This window comes from Salvelinus sp. IW2-2015, linkage group LG18 (assembly GCF_002910315.2).
Source record: "Salvelinus sp. IW2-2015 linkage group LG18, ASM291031v2, whole genome shotgun sequence".
Classification (NCBI taxonomy): domain Eukaryota; kingdom Metazoa; phylum Chordata; class Actinopteri; order Salmoniformes; family Salmonidae; genus Salvelinus; species Salvelinus sp. IW2-2015.
The window spans coordinates 41,696,985-41,714,399 of record NC_036858.1 but is presented as its reverse complement, the minus strand read 5'-3'; the positions used below and the strand labels follow the sequence as shown (position 1 = coordinate 41,714,399).

Sequence of the window (17,415 nt, the reverse complement as noted above, 5' to 3'; positions counted from 1 at the left end):
CGGATTTACTGGGAGATCTACGGCTGACCCATATTATTAGACTGGTCGATTGTTTGGTCAATAGGCTGTTGGCTGACCAAGATTTTTTTCGTCGAGCAGTAGCAAATATACAGATATCTTTTTATGGCACACGAGACACCTGTGTTATTCGCGCTCATCTCAGTTAACTAATCCATTGCGGAGGCCGAGACGAATCAATTGCGGAGGCTGTGCAGATGGCACAGTCCAAGAAGAAGGGGAAGGTGGCTGCACAATGCACGTCTCTCTCCAGAATGTGCTCTCTCCCGCAAATTCATTGTTTCATAACTTCATTGTGTGAATTGTTTGCATATCAATGTTAGTGTCTATCAATTCCCCGTTACATACAGTACCGGTCAAAAGTTTGGACACACCAACTCATCCAAGGGTTTTTCTTTATATTTACTATTTTTTACATTGTAGAATAATAGTGAAGACATCAAAACTATGAAATAACACATATGGAATCATGTAGAGTAACCAAAAAAAGTGTTAAACAAATCAAAATATATGTTATATTTTCAGATTTTTTCAAAGTAGCCATCCTTTGCCTTGATGACAGTTTGCACACTCTTGGCATTTTCTCAATAAGCTTCACGTGGAATGGTTGCTCCATCTTGAGTCATTTGTGTCTTATTTCATCAAACAGTGAGCTTAAAATATAGACTAAATCAATGCATACAAAACACAAGTGAAACCCACAAAACACAAGTGAAACCCAGGCTGCCTAAGTATGATTCTCAATCAGGGACAACGATTGACAGCTGTCTGTGATTGAGAATCATACCAGGCCGAACACCAAATCCCAACATAGAAAATCAACCATAGACCAACCCACCCAACTCACGCCCTGACCAACTAAAATAAATACAAGACAAAGGAAAACAGGTCAGGAACGTGACAGAACCCCCCCCTTAAGGTGCGAACTCCGGCGCCACCAGTACAAAGTCTAGGGGAGGGTCTGGTGTGGCGTCTGTCCACGGTGCGGCTCTGCGCTGGTCGTGGTCCCCACCCCACCATAGTCAACCCCCGCTTCCGTTGGCCTCCTCCCAATATCCACCCTCCATGTCAATCCACTATTCCAAAGGGCAGTAACAGACTGAGGGGTAGCACCTGACTGAGGGCAGCACCGGACTGAGGGCAGCACCGGACTGAGGGGCAGCACCGGACTGAGGTGCAGCACCGCGATTGAGGGGCAGCACCGCGACTGAGGGCAGCACCGGGACTGAGGGGCAGCACCGGACTGAGGGGCAGCACCGGACTGAGGGCTGCGATCCTGGCTGGCTGGCTCTGGCGGATCCTGGCTGGCTGGCTCTGGCGGATCCTAGGCTGGCTGGCTCTGGCGGATCCTGGCTGGCTGGCTCTGGCGGATCCTGGCTGGCTGGCTCTGGCGGATCCTGCGCTGGCTGGCTCTGGCGGATCCTGGCTGGCTGGCTGCTCTGGCGGTCACTGCTGCTGGCTGGCTCTGCGGGTCCTGACTGGCCTCTGGCGGATCCTGGCTGGCTGACTGGCTCTGGCGGATCCTGGTGGCTGGCTCTTGCGGGTCTGGCTGGCGGAAGGCTCTCGGCGGATCCTGCTGGCGGAAGCTCGGCGGATTCTGGCTGCGGAAGGCTCTGGCGGATCCTGGCTGGCTGGCTCTGGCGGATCCTGGCTGGCTGGCTCGGCAGCTCCTGGCTGGACGCCTCCGGCTAGTCCTGGCTGGACGGCTCCGGCTAGTTCCTGGCTGGACGGCTCCGGCTGATCCTGGCTGGAGGCTCCGGCTTGATCCTGGCTGGACGGCTCCGGCTTGTCCTGGTGGACGGGCTCCGGCTGGTCCTGGCTGGACGGCTCCGGCTGGTCCTGGCTGGACGGCTCCGGCTGGTCCTGGCTGGACGGCTCCGGCGCCGGGCTGGGACGGCCGCCGCGGTGCGGCGCCGCGGCGGGGTCCTGGCGACGCCCGAAGGCTCGGGACAGACGGGCAGCTCAGGGCAGACGGCAGCGCACGGCGCATGACAGAGGGCAGCGCGGCTGGCAGGCAGACAGGGCAGCAGCTGCGGAGCAGGCCAAGCAGCCGCAGGCCGGCGTTGGGCAGACGCCGACTCGACCGGCCGAGGGCGCACCAGGAGGCCTGGTGCGGGTGCCGGAAACTGGAGGCCACGGGGCTGGAGACACGCACTACAGGAGAGTGCGGGAGGAGGAACAGGGCTCTGGAAACGCACTGGGAAGCCTGGGTGCGTGGCGGCGGCACTGATGGTACTGGGGCTGGGGGGGGAAGGTGGCGCCGGATAAACCGGACCGTGAAGGAGGACACGCCGCCTTGAGCACCGAGCCTCCCCAACGTTACCAGGTTGAATGGTCCCCGTAGCCCTGCCAGTACGGCGAGGGGGAATAGCCGGCACTGGGTGCAGTGCTGGCGAACCGGGGACACCCTGCTGAAGTGCGTGGGCCATGTACGCCGGCCCGAGGAGACGTACTGGAGGCCAAGATGGGGGCCGGCTTCATGGGCACCCAGCTCAATGCCCAACCGAGCCCTACCAGTGCGGCAAGGGAAAACCCGCACTGGGCTAAGCACGCGTACTGGGGGACACCGTGGCACGCGACCGCTAACACGGTGTCTGACCAGTACGACGCCCTCTCACCCACGGTAAGCCCGGGGAGGGGCTCAGGTATCCTACCCGGCTTCGCCACACTCCCCAGCCCCCCCCCCCAAGAAATTTGTGGGTTGAGCCTCTCGCGGGCGCCAGCCGTCTGGGCCTTGCTTGGCGCTCGCATAATGACCCTGCCCAGCTTGTCGCGGCCTGGCCAAGCTGCCGCTGTGGGGGCGGCGACACTGCGCTGCTGCCTGCCCAGGGTCCGTGGCCGGCGAGGAGCCGCCCAGGGGGCCAGGCCCGTGGGCCCCAGGCGGGGGGGCGGGCCGTCCGTTGGGCGACCACGCCGCGGGGGCCGTGGAGCGCGGCGGGGGGGGGCGGAACGGCGGTCGGAGGGGGCGTCCGCCGCAGACGAGGAGGAGCATGGATCGGACCAAGATGCAGAGTAGTTAGTGTTCATTATTTAATGAAAAATCAACAAAACACTTCAAAATACAAAACCAACAAACGTGACAAACCCGAAACAGTCCTGTGTGGCCCAAACACAGTCACAGGAACAAACACCCACAAAACACAAGTGAAACCCAGGCTGCCTAAGTATGATTCTCAATCAGGGACAACGATTGACAGCTGCCTCTGATTGAGAATCATACCAGGCCGAACACCAAATCCCAACAAAGAAAATCAACCATAGACCAACCCACCCAACTCACGCCCTGACCAACTAAAATAAATACAAGACAAAGGAAAACAGGTCAGGAACGTGACACCTACAAGCAAATCAAAAGGGGAGCAGGTGGTGAGCAAATTTGTATTCATTCATTCTTGTCTGAATAAAAATATATTCATACCTAGACTGGAAATTACCACAAGGCAATATACTGTTTACAGTATGTACTGCACACTTGTGTATCGGCGTTATACCAGTAGAGATCTGAGTTATTGGTTCCAGCTAGAGAAAGGGGCTAATTCTACCATCAAAAATACTTTCAGATGTACAAATTAATAGTAATACATTAAAACATTTAAACACATATTGCAAATATTTATAGGAGATCAAAAAAATCAGTGGATGTTTACAATAATTAAATACTAAAAATTATTCAGAAGCCTTGGATTTCTTCACAATTTTATGTGTTACAAAGTGGGATTAAAACTGATTCAATTGTAATGTTTTGTCAACAATCTACAAAAAATACTCTGTAATGTCAAAGTGGAAGAAATATTTAAACTTTAAAAAAAAGTTTAATAGAAATTAAATAACTAAAATATAGTTGTTGCATAAGTAGTCAACTCCCTGAGTCAAACATGTTAGAACCACCTTTGGCATTGATTACAGCTGTGAGTCTTCTTGGTTGAGTCTATAAGTGCTTTGCAGGCATGGATTGTGCAATATTTGCCCATTATTCTTCTCATGATTCTTGAAGATCTGTCAAGATCAAAAGTCTTACCATACATTTTCAAGCAGATTTAAGTCAAAATTGCAACTTAGCCGCTCAGGAACATTCAGTGTCTTTTTAGTAAGCAACTCCAGTGTAGATTTGGCCACGAGTTGTGGGTTATTGTCCTGCTGAAAGGTGAATTCCTCTCCCAGTGTCTGTTGTAAAGCAGACTGAAGCAGGTTTTCTTCTAGGCCCATTTCTTAATTTAGGATTGCCTAAACAAAGGGGCTGAATACTTATGCAAAGACTATATTTTATTAAATAAAAAAAGAATAAAAATATATATTATTATAAAATCCATTTTAATCCCACTGTAACATAATAAAATGTGAAAAAATCAGAGGGGTTTGAATACTTTTGCAAGGCACTGTATATCTTCATTAAAAACATTCAACAGAGGCTCACGTAATATCTTCTGGGATAACAAAATATCCCCATGCTGATTCTGCTGCAATAACAAAACCAGCATGGGGGAAATTGAGTCCTCTATTCAATGTCTAACACTTACCTTGCTATTAGCCAACTCAAAGTGCTACTTTATGTGCCCAAAATGAAAGAGTTCACGTCTTCCAAATGACGCCACTCAAGCAATCAACACCAGAGACCTTCATTATCATTCTGGACAGTCTAATTGAGCTGGAGACTTTTGGGGGGATAGCTGTGCTGAGACATTTCATTGTGTTTAAAATGCTAATGCTGAAAACAGTATTGGACATGCTTAATTATAATCATCTCCTTTCATTAACACTGTGGGGTGGGTTTGCAGCTGAGTGGCAGTGATGGGATCATAGAAAGGGATAGGCCAGTGGGCTTAGTGAGCATGAAAGCTTATTTTTGATGCCATCGTTGTGTTCTGTGTGTGTTGACGCAATGAATCGTGCCGTGACTACAAATACAGGTCATGTCCAGCCCTTTCCATCTTATATCAGTAGATTCAGGACGGTTCAAAGGTAGAAGGTTACCATCTGTGACTATGTGGACACTGGGGAGAGTGAATTACTGTACTCTTGGGAAAGAGTCGAGACTATGGAGAATGGCTGTGAGAATAAAGTGATAATAGATGCAAGGGGGAGAGTCACTAGATAAGAGAGTGGACCTGAGCGGTTAGGTTTTAATATAATAAGAATGTTAACACTACGGAAGTTAAAGATAGAGTTAGAGGGGACACTGGGGAGAGGGTAGACATAAAAAAGAGGAAATGATTGAGATATCAATACCACAGACTGATACCTAGGTAAATGTGAAGAATAGAGTAGACCTTGGACCGAAGGAGTAGTTATCTTAGCAGGGATAGACCTTTTGACAGGGATACAAATAAGGTTGGTGGACCCTTGAGCAAGATGACACAGTGCTACTGAGTGCTAGTAATGCTCTTAACATCCACATTGCCTTTCACTCAAGTCTGGACATAATGGACATAATATAAGTGGACATAATATCCAGACACTAATTTCCTACTATTCTATATCATACCTATAACTCACTGACTTCAACAAAATAATAACGAAGGACATATACACTGTACAAAACTATACACACAACATGTTAAGTGTTGGTCCCATGTTTCATGAGCTGAAATAAAATATCCCATACATTTTCCATACGCATAAAAAGCTTACTTCTCTCAAATGTTGTGCACAAATTAGTTTACACCCCTGTTAGTGAGATTTCCCAGTACCTAGTTTTTTGTTGGGTTGACAGCATGGTCAATGTATTCAACCTTTTCTGGCCCATGGTGTTGCATGTGAATGTTTATCCTTTTAAGCTTGGAAAAGAGACCCTTAAACCCAGATTTGGACCACACACCCACTCCACTGAAGAGCAGGCTAGTGATTGCTTTGCAAAGCTTGCAGTTAGCCATTGATTCCTTCCTAACCACTCATTGTCGAATTTGCGATTTCCAACTTGTTGTCTAATGTTTATGTCCAATGGCCAATGAGCACTGATAAGTTTTATGTATAATTTATCTTCATATGACAAGGATTGAAAAGCATTTGCCAGTAGATTGTCGACATGATTCATGATGATGACTGCTTGTCTAGCTTCCTAGCTAAGATTTTGAAAGTATGATGTTGACATGATCAGTCCAATAAATGCTACGGTAGATATAACGTGATTTGACGGCATTTTATCTGTGGCCAATGACCTTGAGCCTTCTTAGATGGCACTTCTAATGTAACTCTATGCAGCACCCAAGGGGCTTGAATTTTTGAGCTCTTCCTGTAGATTTTGCGGTGATGTAGTGTCCCCGTGAGTGACAGAACATTGAGCCAATCACGGCGCAACTAGAGAACATAACCAACCCCTACGCTCCATATTTTCCACTGGCTGCCACACCACCACAGAAAGCACTGAGCTAGGCTGAAACACCTGCATTTTGGAGCTGCCTTACTCAAAAAAGCAAAAAAGAGACCTTGTTTGTATGCAGCTTTATTAACTCTTTTTATTTTTCTATTTTTTTTACATTGCTTGCAAACTGATACGTGACACGTATTAATGCAAAAATAACATGCAAAACAGGCAACACACAACATATATATGTATATATATACAGTACCAGTCAAAGGTTTGGACACACCTACTCATTCAAGGGTTTTTCTTTATTTTGACTATTTTCAACATTGTAGAATAATAGTGAGGACATCAAAACTATGAAATAACACATATGGAATCATAGATTCTTCAAAGTTTCCCCCCTTAGCCTTGATGACAGCTTTGCACACTCTTGGAATTCTCTCAACCAGCTTCACGTGAAATGCTTTTCCAACAGTCTTGAAGAGTTCCCACATACACTAAGCACTTGTTGCCGGCTTTTCGTTCACTCTGCGTTCCAACTCGTCTCAAACCATCTCAATTGGGTTGAGGTTGTGTTATTGTGGAGCCCAGGTCATCTGATGCAGCACTCCATCACTCTCCTTCTTGGTCAAATAGCCCTTACACAGCCTGGATGTGTGTGTTGGGTCATTGTCCTGTTGAAAATCAAATGATAGTCCCTCTAAGCACAAACCAGATGGAATGGTGTATTGCTGCAGAATGCTCTGGTAGCCATGCTGGTTAAGTGTGCCTTGAATTCTTAATAAATCACCAACAGTGTCACCAGCAAAGCACCCCCACACCATCACACCTCCTCTTTCATGCTTTACGGTGGGAACCACACATGCGGAGATCAACCGTTCACCCACTCTGCGTTTCACAAAGACACCAAAAATAAAACATTTTTACTCAAAGGACAGATTTTTACCGGTCTAATGTCCTTTGCTTGTGTTTCTTGTCTTTGCCAGTCTCTTCTTCGTATTGTCTCTTTTAGTAGTGTTTCTTTGCAGCAATTTGGCCTGATTCACGCAGTTTCCTCTGAACAGTTGATGTTGAGATGTGTCTGTTACTTCAAATCTGTGAGGCATTTATTTGGGCTGCAATGTAACTCTAATTAACGTATCCTCTGCAGCAAAGTAACTCTGGGTCTTCCTTTTCTGTGGCACTCCTCATGAGATCCAGTTTCATCATAACGCTTGATGTTTTTTTTTGATTGCACTTGAAGACACTTTCAAATTTCTTGACATTTTCCACATTGACTGACCTTCATGTCTTAAAGTAATGATGGACTGTCATTTCTGTTTGCTTATTTGAGCTGTTCTTGCCATAATATGGACTTGATCTTTTACCAAATAGGGCTATCTTCTGTATACCACCCCTACCGTGTCACAACACAACTGATTGGCTCAAACGCATTAAGAAGGAAGTAAATTCCTAGCTTTTAACAAGGCACACCTCTTAATTGAAATGCATTCCAGGTGACTTACTTATGAAGCTGGTTGAGAGAATGCCAAGAGTGTGCAAATCTGTCATCAAGGCAAAAGGTGGCTACTTCGAAGAATCTCAAATATAAAATATATTTTGATTTGTTTAACACTTTTTTGGTTACTACATGATTCCATATGTGTTATTTCATAGCTTTGATGTAGAAAATAGTAAAAATAAAGAAAAACCCTTGAATGAGTAGGTGTGTCTAAACTTTTGGCTGGTACTGTATATATATATATATATATATATATTTTTTTTTTTGCTAAACAGGTGGGGCTCAAAACAGGCTCTCCCCCACCTGCCCTGAATGATGGGTCGTCACTGTTCCCTGGTGCAACAGCACATTTTAAAACCCTGATGATAAATGAGTTCACAGAGGTCTGAAATTGTTTTTATATATGCATAATAACTTGTTTATGATGTTAGTGATGTTAGTGATGTTCTAATGTGATGTACTTGTTCTTTTTTATTATATTTTACTTTATTGGCTCAGGGTACCATTGAAAATGAGACGCTGGTCTCAATTGACCTCCCCTGATTAAATAAAAGTTAACAAATCAAAATAACATGACCATTTGACCTTTCAGTTAATCCCAAACAGAAAATAAGGAAAGTATAATGGTGGTCAACACACCACTCACCTGGTGGATGAACACCTGTGCTCCTCGGGGGCTCATGAGCAGCACGGCCCGCCGCAGCGTGTCCCGGTAGCGATTGAGCTCCTCGGTCCGCATGGTGCTGAACAGGTTGGTGAACACCCTGCTCACGTTGCGGTCCACCCTCTGCAGAGACACGTCCAGACCCTGCCGAGACGCCTGGTCCAGGAATGTTTGCAACCCGCGGATGTCTGACAGAGAAGCAGAGACAAACAGTTCAAAATGCAGCCGAAAATATCAGGAGGTGCAACTGTAACTAGGTTTAACTGTTTAACTGATTATTTTATAACATTTTTTGTTTAAAAAATTGACGTTTAGGTCCAAAAGGCCTTCCAGGAATAGCGAGAGTAGCGCTTCCCTTCTCTGGAGGATATTGTACAGGTTTTTCAGTCATTTTCATTCTCAGCTCTTGCAGGTGGGAGGCTATTTCAGTGGCAATAAAAGTGAACAGCTTTCAGCAACCAGTATCAAACAGATGTGCTTCATTTTGTTATAAGCCAGCATATCAATTGTGTTTTAAATAAATATATATCTTTTTTTACCCCTTTTTCACCCCAATTTCGTGGTATCCAATTGGTAGTTACAGTCTTGTCTCATCAATGCAACTCCTGTATGGACTCGGGAGAGGTGAAGGTCGAGAGCCGTGCGTCCTCCGAAACACAACCCAACCAAGCCGCACTGCCTCTGGACACAAAGCCCACTTAACCCGGAAGCCAGCCCCACCAATGTGTTGGAGGAAACACTGTACACCTGCGACCGTGTCAGCATGCACTGCGCCCGGCCCGCCACAGGAGTCACTAGTGCGTGATGGGACAAGGACATCCCTGCCGGCCAACTCCCCTAACACGGATGACGCTGGGCCAATTGTGCTCCACTCCATGGGTCTCCCAGTCGCGGCCGGCTGCGACAGAGCCTGGACTCAAACCCAGAATCACTAGTGGCACAGCTAGCACTGCTATGCAGTGCCTTAGACCAATGTGCCACTCGGGAGGCCATATTAATTGGTATTTTAACAGGTATTTGAGTTTCTGTTATGTTGCTTCAGTTTCAGTGCACAGTTTTTCTCTGTTTATAGGTTACAGCCAGTGAAGAGGCGGGTGTGCAATCTCCCTGAGAAATGTGGAGGGAAACCTCTCCAGAGAGTTTCTACTGAACAGGCAAATCAAAGGTGAATGGAAACCGGACTCTCCAACGAGAATAATCAAGCCTACAGCTGTAGCTGCACCCGTACCAAATGTCACACTGGGTTTTTAAAGAGAGGTGAACCTTGCCATTTGCAGAGTGTCTCACTTCCCACAGTGGGAATAGTGGCAATCTGCTGTGTGTAGGTTTGAGTTTTTTCCAAATCTTCTCTCCTTGCACCTCTAGAGGATTGATGAGTCATTCAGGACCCTCATCAGTGTTCAGAGTAAACAGTCTCACCCAGCCACATGCACGCACGCACGCACACACACACACACACACACACACACACACACACACACACACACACACACACACACTGTATATCAGACAGCATACACACATACTGTACACTAGAGAGGGTAGAGAGCTGACAGTGGTAATATACACTGAACAAAAATATAAACGCAACATGTAAAGTGTTGGTCCCATGTTTTATGAGCCGAAATAAAACATCCCAGAAAGGTTCCATGCACACAAAAAGCTTACTTCTCTCAAATGTGGTGCACAAATTTGTTTATATTCCTGTTAGTGAGCATTTCTCCTATGCCAAGATAATCCATCCACTTGACAGGTGTGGAATATCAATAAACTGATTAAACATCACGATCACTACACAGATCAAATAAAAGGCCATTCTAAAATGTGCAGTTTTGTCATGCAATACAATTCCACAGATGTCTCAAGTTTTGAGGGCAATTGGCATGCTGACTGCAGGAATGTTCACCAGAGCTGTTTCCAGAGAATTGAATCATAATTTCTCTACCATAAACTGTATCCAACGTTGTTTTACAGAATTTGGCAGTACGTCCAACCAGCCTCACAACTGCCCAGGACCTCCACATCCGGCTTCTTCACCTGAGGGACCGTCAGAGGGAGGAAGGGGGCTCCACAGTGGGCCCCTGCCCAGTCATGTGAAACCCATAGATTAGGGCCGAATGAATTTATTTCAACTGACTGATTTCATGTTACTCAGCAAAATCTTTGAAATTGTTTCATGTTGCGTTTATATTTTTGTTCAGGGTATGTTGTGTTTATACTACTCAGGGTCACAAAGGGAAAATACAATAACAAAAAAACACTTGACCAATTCACGAAGAAGACCGATATTGTGCACATCTTCTGCTTTCTCCTTGTGTTTCTATTGGCAAAACTATAGGTCCATGTCTGGCCACAATAACCTCACTCACAATGCACAGAACCAGGAATGTAATTCATGTTGTACTTTCCAAACTGTACTCTTCATAGCTTAGAAACATTGTATTTTCTCATTTTGTAGCAAAGGTGTTGTCTCTCTCTCACACAGACTCTCTCTATTGCTCCTTCCTCTCTCTCTCTCTCTGTCTCTGTCTCTCTCTGTCTCTGTCTCTCTCTCTCTGTCTCTCTCTGTCTCTCTCTGTCTCTCTCTGTCTCTCTCTCTCTCTCATACACTCTCACATTCTCCCTCTCTCACATTCTCTCACACGCACTCTCTCTCACGCTTCCTGCCCTCGCTCTCGCTCTCTCTCTCTCGCTCTTTCTCTCACACAGTCTATCTCTCACACACTCTCTCACACATACTCTCTCTCACACGCTCTCTCTCACACTCTCTCTCTCTCACACTCTCTCTCTCTCACACACCCTCTCTCGCACAGTCACACACACTCTCTCTCACACTCTCACACTCTCTCTCTCTCACACTCTCTCTCTCGCTCACACGCACTCTCTCACACACTCTCCCTCTCTCACATTATCTCTCTCACACGCTTATTGCCCTCTCTCTCTCTCTCTCTCTCTCACAGTGCATGCTGGGAGTTTGAGTGTTTGGTGTAGAGGTCTCTGTCCTAACTTTTTTTCTTGATTCTGTTCTTGGTCTTTTCTTTCAATTTGATTTTCTATGGTGGAGGGTTAATGTACTATTTCTTTTAGCGGTATCCACAGGTTTTTTCAAAGTTAGGGTGGAAGAGGACAGAGTTAATTTCCTGGGGTTTGGAAGGTGTGGTGTGTGCGATGGCTTCTCAGCCTAGCGCAGAGGAGACACTGTCGATACGGCATGGATTCAGGTGTGTTCCTGAGAATGGAGTTAAGGTGGAGGAGGTTCTGCTTCCAGAATGAACAAAGCTGTGGTTGTGTTCATGAAAAGAGCAAATTTGGTTGGTAGGCTAATTGCTAGTGGAATATTTGTAAGGGGTGTGTTGGTGCCAATTTTGCCTGTTTCTAACCCTTCGACAAGGGTGGTAGTTGCAAATTTGCCTCCGTTTATTACGGATGATCAAATCAGGAAAGAGCTAAGTCGTTTTGCTAGCGGTTTTCGTGTACTGTCGGCAGGTTTTCAGGCAGATGCCTTTAAGCACGTTGTTTCGTTCCGGAGGCAAGTGTTTCTGTTTTCTGAATAACAATGAGCGACAGCTAAATGTGCAATTTTAAAGTGAGGCATGGGGAAGGGGCTTTACGCCAGGGTTTGCCAGCACAGATAGTTTTAGTGTTTTTAGAGCTTTGCGTGCCTCACATAAAGGCCGTAGAAAGGTGAGAGCACAAGCGCCAGTGGGGGAAATCGAGATCAACGTGCAGGGGGAATGAGATGGCAGCAGCAAAGGCTGGGGCTAGTCATAGCCAGGGATTGGTGGTGTAGATGAGGCTGGGCCTAGTTAATGCCAAGAGATTGTGGTTGTAAGATGAGGCTGGGCCTAGTCAGGCTAGAGATTGGTGGTGTAGCTGAGGGCTGTGGGGGTTCTAGTCATGCTATGGATGGTGGGTGGGTAGCTTGAGGCTGGGTCCCTAAGTCAGGCTATGGATGGTGGTGTAGCTGAGGCTGGGTCAGTCAGGCTATGGAATGGTGGGTGTAGCTGGGCTTGGGTCTAGTCATGCTATGGATGGTGGTGTAGCTGAGGCCTGGGGTCTAGTCCCAGGCCTATGGATGGTGGTGTAGGCTGAGGCTGGGTTCCTAGTCATGCTATGGATGGTGGTGTAGTGCAGGCTGGGTCTAGTCAGGCTAATGGATGGTGGGTGTAGCTGAGGCTGGGTCTAAGTCAGGCTATGGATGGTGGTGTAGCTGAGCTGGGTCTAGTCAGGCCCTATGCGATGGTGGTGGTGAGTGGAGGCTGGGTCTAAGTCATGCTATGGATGGTGGTGTAGCTGAGGCTGGGTTAAGTCATGCCTATGGATGGTGGTGTAAAGCTGCAGGCTGGGTCTTTAGTCAGGCTATGGTATGTGTGTAGCTTGAGGCTGGGTCCTAGTCAGGCTTATGGATGGTGGTGTAGACTATGAGGCTGGGTCTAGTCGGCTATGGATGGTGGTGTCAGCTTGAGGGCTGGGTCTAGTCATCATATGTGATGGTGGTGTAGCTGAGGCTGGGCCTAGTCATGCTATGGATGGTGGTGTAGATGAGGCTGGGCCTAGTCATGCTATGGAGGGTGGTGTAGATGAGGCTGGGTCTAGTCAGGTTATGCTAGTGGATGAGGAGAGTATAGTGGTGAAGTGTAAGAGACTGGGGGGGGAGGAGGAGGGTGTCAAGTGGAAAAGGAAAAAGAGGGAGAAGGAAGGAGGTTTGAGGGGAGAGGCTGGTGTGGTCAAAGGCACCATGGAACCTTTGCCTGGTGCTGGGGGGGGGGGCCCTGACCAGAGAGGAAGGGCAGGTGGTCAGGAAGATGAGGAGGAAAGTGAGTCTAAGGAGAAAGATGATGAGTATTTGTTTCAGACTTCTCTTCAATGGGTCCAGAGCTGACAGCCAGTCAAGCAGAGGGCTCAAAATACACGTTGAGGGAACTGACAAGGTTCCTGAATGAGACCAAGGGGGAAAAAGTTAATCTTGAGGCCTTTTTTCTGATCTGAGAAAGTTTGTAAGATCAGTACAACATGCAATGAAAAATTAGGAGCATGGTGTCCTCTCACCCAGGAAACGGTTTAGGTTGAGGAAGTGGGTCACAACAGTGCGTAAAGGTCTACCTTCAGACACTGTTTAGATGAATAGTTTCTTTCTGGCGCTTGGGCTTTTTGAGCTTTGCTATTGGTCTCTTTGCTGGCTTCACTTCCACTTCATATGGAGACTCTTCGGGTAGGCTCGCTCAATATAAATGGCGCCAGAGAAGCGGGAAAGAGGAGTGTGTTGGGTGAATATGTAAAACCAAAAAAAGTACAGGTGTTGTTTCTGCAGGAGACGCATAGTGATGTGGTGAATGAAGTCGACTGGGGGCTCTGGTGGAAAGGGGCAAGTGTGTTGAGCCATGGGCCAAATTTTAGTGCATGGGTGGCAGTCCTTTTTGTACTGGGTCTGTCTCTAAAAATGTGCTCCTCAAAGGAGGTGTGTAGGGGTAGGCTGCTTGTTGTAAAAGCAGAAATTAACAACATGGGTTTTTCCTTTATAAATGTGTATGCGCCTAATACAGGGAGAGAGAGGGGGGTTCTATTTGGGTCTTAGACAGGAACTCTCACAGGTAGCGCCTGAGGAGACGCTGGTGGTCAGCGGGGACTGGAACTGTACAATGGATTTTACGAAAGACAGAAATGGGGAAGATCCTCATTCGGTGTCAGTGGGAGTGTTAAGGGACATCAGTAATCAGTTCGACCTAGTGGTTGTTTGGAGAACTAAACATCCCAACACAAGACAGTATACATGGGTGAAGGTTTTTGGGGCTAGCGGGAGAGCAGCCCGACTTGATCGTTTTTACATGTCTAGGAATCGGAGCAATAGGCTGTTGGGCGCTACCATTCTCCCAGTGGGGTTTTACATGTCCAGGAATCGGAGCAATAGGCTGTTGGGCGCTACCATTCTCCCGGTGGGGTTTTACATGTCCAGGAATCCGAAAGCAATTAGGCTGTGGCGCTACCATTCTCCCGGTGGGGTTTTACATGTCCAGGAATCGGAGCAATAGGCTGTTGGGCGCTACCATTCTCCCGGTGGGGTTTTCGGATCACCACATAACCATGGCTCGGCTATCGGAATTTTAATGTAAAGCTCTTACAAGATGCCACTTTTTGCTTCGGTTAGAAGACCTTTTGGGAAAGGTGGGGGCAGCGAAGAGAGGAGTATGAGTCTCTGAGTCAATTGTTGGATGTGGGAAAGTCCAAATTCGGCTTTTCTATCAACAGTATACAGCTCTCTCATCCTCAGAGGCTCGGAGAGTATTGGGGGAACTAGAGCGTTGTATTAGTGAGATGGAGGTAGAGATGGTGGGGCAAGGCAATGTAGGCCTCCAGGCTAATTTAGCTGAATTACGTAGGAACATGGGTATTTTTTTCCAGGTTAAAGCAAAGGGAGCACTTGAACTAGGTCCATGCTCAAGGAGATGGATGCTCCCAGCTCCTTCTTCTTTGGTTTGGAAAGACAGAGCGGTGAAGCCAAGGGTATGCATTGTCTATGGCTGTCTGATGGGCGGGGGACCTCTGTGGTGGGAGAGATGCGGGAGCGAACTGTGGAGTTTTAAACTGAGTTGTATAGGGCAGAAGTGTGTGATCCTATGTGTGCTCAGGTCTTGTTTGCAGGACTCCCTAAGCTCTCTCTGGCACAGAGGGATGAAATGGACATTCCTTTGTTGTCCCATGAACTGGCAGAGGCCGTAACCCAGATGTCCCCCGGTCATGCACCGGGGGTCGATGGACTCCCAGTGGAGTTTTATAAAAAATTCTGGGGAATAATTGGACTGGACTTCTTTTGCTTGTTGCGTGAATTTCGCCGGGGTAGGAGAGTCGCCGATGAGCTGCCGTCGGGCGGCTCTGACTCTCCTGCCCAAAAAAAGGGGACTTGTGTGAACTTAAGAACTGGAGGCCTGTGGCATTGCTCTGTGCGGACTACACGATATTTTCCAAGGTCCTCTCTAACAGACTGAAGTCCCAGCTGGACTCGATAGTACGTAAGGACCTAACATATTATGTACCAGGACGCTCAATCATGGACAACTTGTTCTTAATCAGGGACATGTTGGACTTGTCGAGAGGTTCTAATGTTAACTTTGGACTGGTCTCTTTAGATCAAGAGAAGGCTTTTGATAGAGTGGACCATGAGTATCTGTTTAATGTGATGTTTGGGTTTGGGAAGAGTTTTTTGACCTGTGTGAAGCTATTGTATGCTGGGGCGTCATGTATGATCAAGGTGGGAGGGGGGCTCAGTAGGCCAGTCTGGGTGAGACGGGGCATTAGACAATGATGAGTTCATTCGAGTTATGTACACTAGGCATTGAGCCTTTTTTGGGCCTGCTACGCAGGAGACTGCAGGGAGTGTACTGGACAGGCATGGGTGTGGTGACAGGCATAGTAGTGTCAGCGTATGCAGATGATGTTTCTGTGATGGTCAGGGATGGGCAGGATATGAAGGCACTAGAGACCAGTCTGAAGGGGTACGAGGGAGCTTCCTCAGCTAAAATAAACTGGGGCAAGAGCAAAGCTATGTTATATGGGGGGATAGGGCTCCTCTGCTTCCAGGGGCTTTGCAGTGGGGTTGTGAAGGGCTTAAAATGTTGGGGGTGTACCTGGGCTCGGAGAGGTTGGTCAGGAAGAACTGGGAGGGGCTGTCACAGGCAGTGGTGTCAAGACTGGCCAGGTGGAGGTGGCTCCTGTCCCATGTCATATAGAGGGAGGGTGCTGATAATCAACAACCTGGTGGCATCTTCCCTGTGGCATAAACTGGCTGTCCTCACCGCTCACAGACCTGCAACGCAAGCTGGTGGACTTTTCTGGCCGGGCCAGCACTGGCTGAGGGCGGCTGTGTTGTACATGACCGTCCACGAAGGAGAACAGGGCCTGGTGGAACTGGAGAGCAGGGTGGCTGCGTTCCGACTAAAGGCGGCGCATAGACTGCTGTGCTATACTGATGTTGGCTGGAGGGAACCAGCATGCGCACTGCTGTGGAGAGCTGGCGGATTAGGGTTGGACCGGCAGCTGTTCCTCATGAGGGCTGGAGAGGCTGAGTACATCAGGTCTCTCTGATTTTTACTCTGCAGTGCTGAGGGCCTGGCAGCTGCTAAGGCCCACACGAGAAGGGGGTGTGGAGCCTGGGCTGTGGGTGTGGGAGGAGCCTATCTTCCACAACCCAGCCATCCCTTTGAGATCGGTTCAGTCGGCCACCCTGCAGAGGCAACTGATGGCAGTGGGCTTACTAAGGCTGGATGACCTGCGACTGCTGGGAGACGAGGGGTAGAAGACCCCGGAAGTCCTGGCACAACAAACAGGAATACTGTCTCTTAGGCTGCTGGAGAGATTCCTGGAGGAGGTCCAGGAGGCACTGTCTGAGCCGGTAAGGGGGGGGTGTTTGAGCGGCCAACGGGGGAGTGGCCACCAATGTTTCTGCCACTGCAGGTGACGGAAGAGACTGGAGACTGGCAAGGGGGTCTGGAGGACTTGTTGGACTTTAACACTCCTATCCTGGGGGAGTTTGAGGGGGTGGGAGGTAAAGCCCTCTACAACCTCTTAAGGTGAGGAACATTGGGAGCCTAACAGGAGTGAAGGCACATCAGTGGCAGGGGGTATGTGGGGAGGAGAGTGTGGTGGGTTTTAGATGGAGGGTGATCTACAAACCCCCAGCACCAAAGAGGTCACTGGACCTCCAGTGGAGGGTTCTACATGGAGCCCTGGCCCCTAACAGCTGGTTAGCACGGGTTGAACCGGGAGTCGGGCAGGGGTGTCCTTTCTGTGTTATGAGAGAGACTGTGATTCATGTGTTTTCTGTGTGCGCCAGGTTAATGCCATTAATGTCTATGTTGGAATGTCTGTGTGAGAGGTTGGGGGTGTTTTTTACTCTTGGGATGTTTATAATGGGGTACAGGTATTCAAATATGG

General features: G+C 47.9%; 1 protein-coding gene across 1 annotated transcript in view; it reads right to left on the bottom strand.

Moving 5' to 3' along the window:
- Window positions 1-17,415, bottom strand: part of LOC111978381 (glutamate receptor ionotropic, delta-1-like) — a 177,162-nt gene that overhangs the window by 130,677 nt on the left and 29,070 nt on the right. Inside the window, exon 2 of the mRNA XM_024008411.1 lies at window positions 8,470-8,675. Coding sequence (XP_023864179.1) covers window positions 8,470-8,675 — 206 coding nt within the window. The remainder of the gene's footprint in view (window positions 1-8,469; window positions 8,676-17,415) is intronic.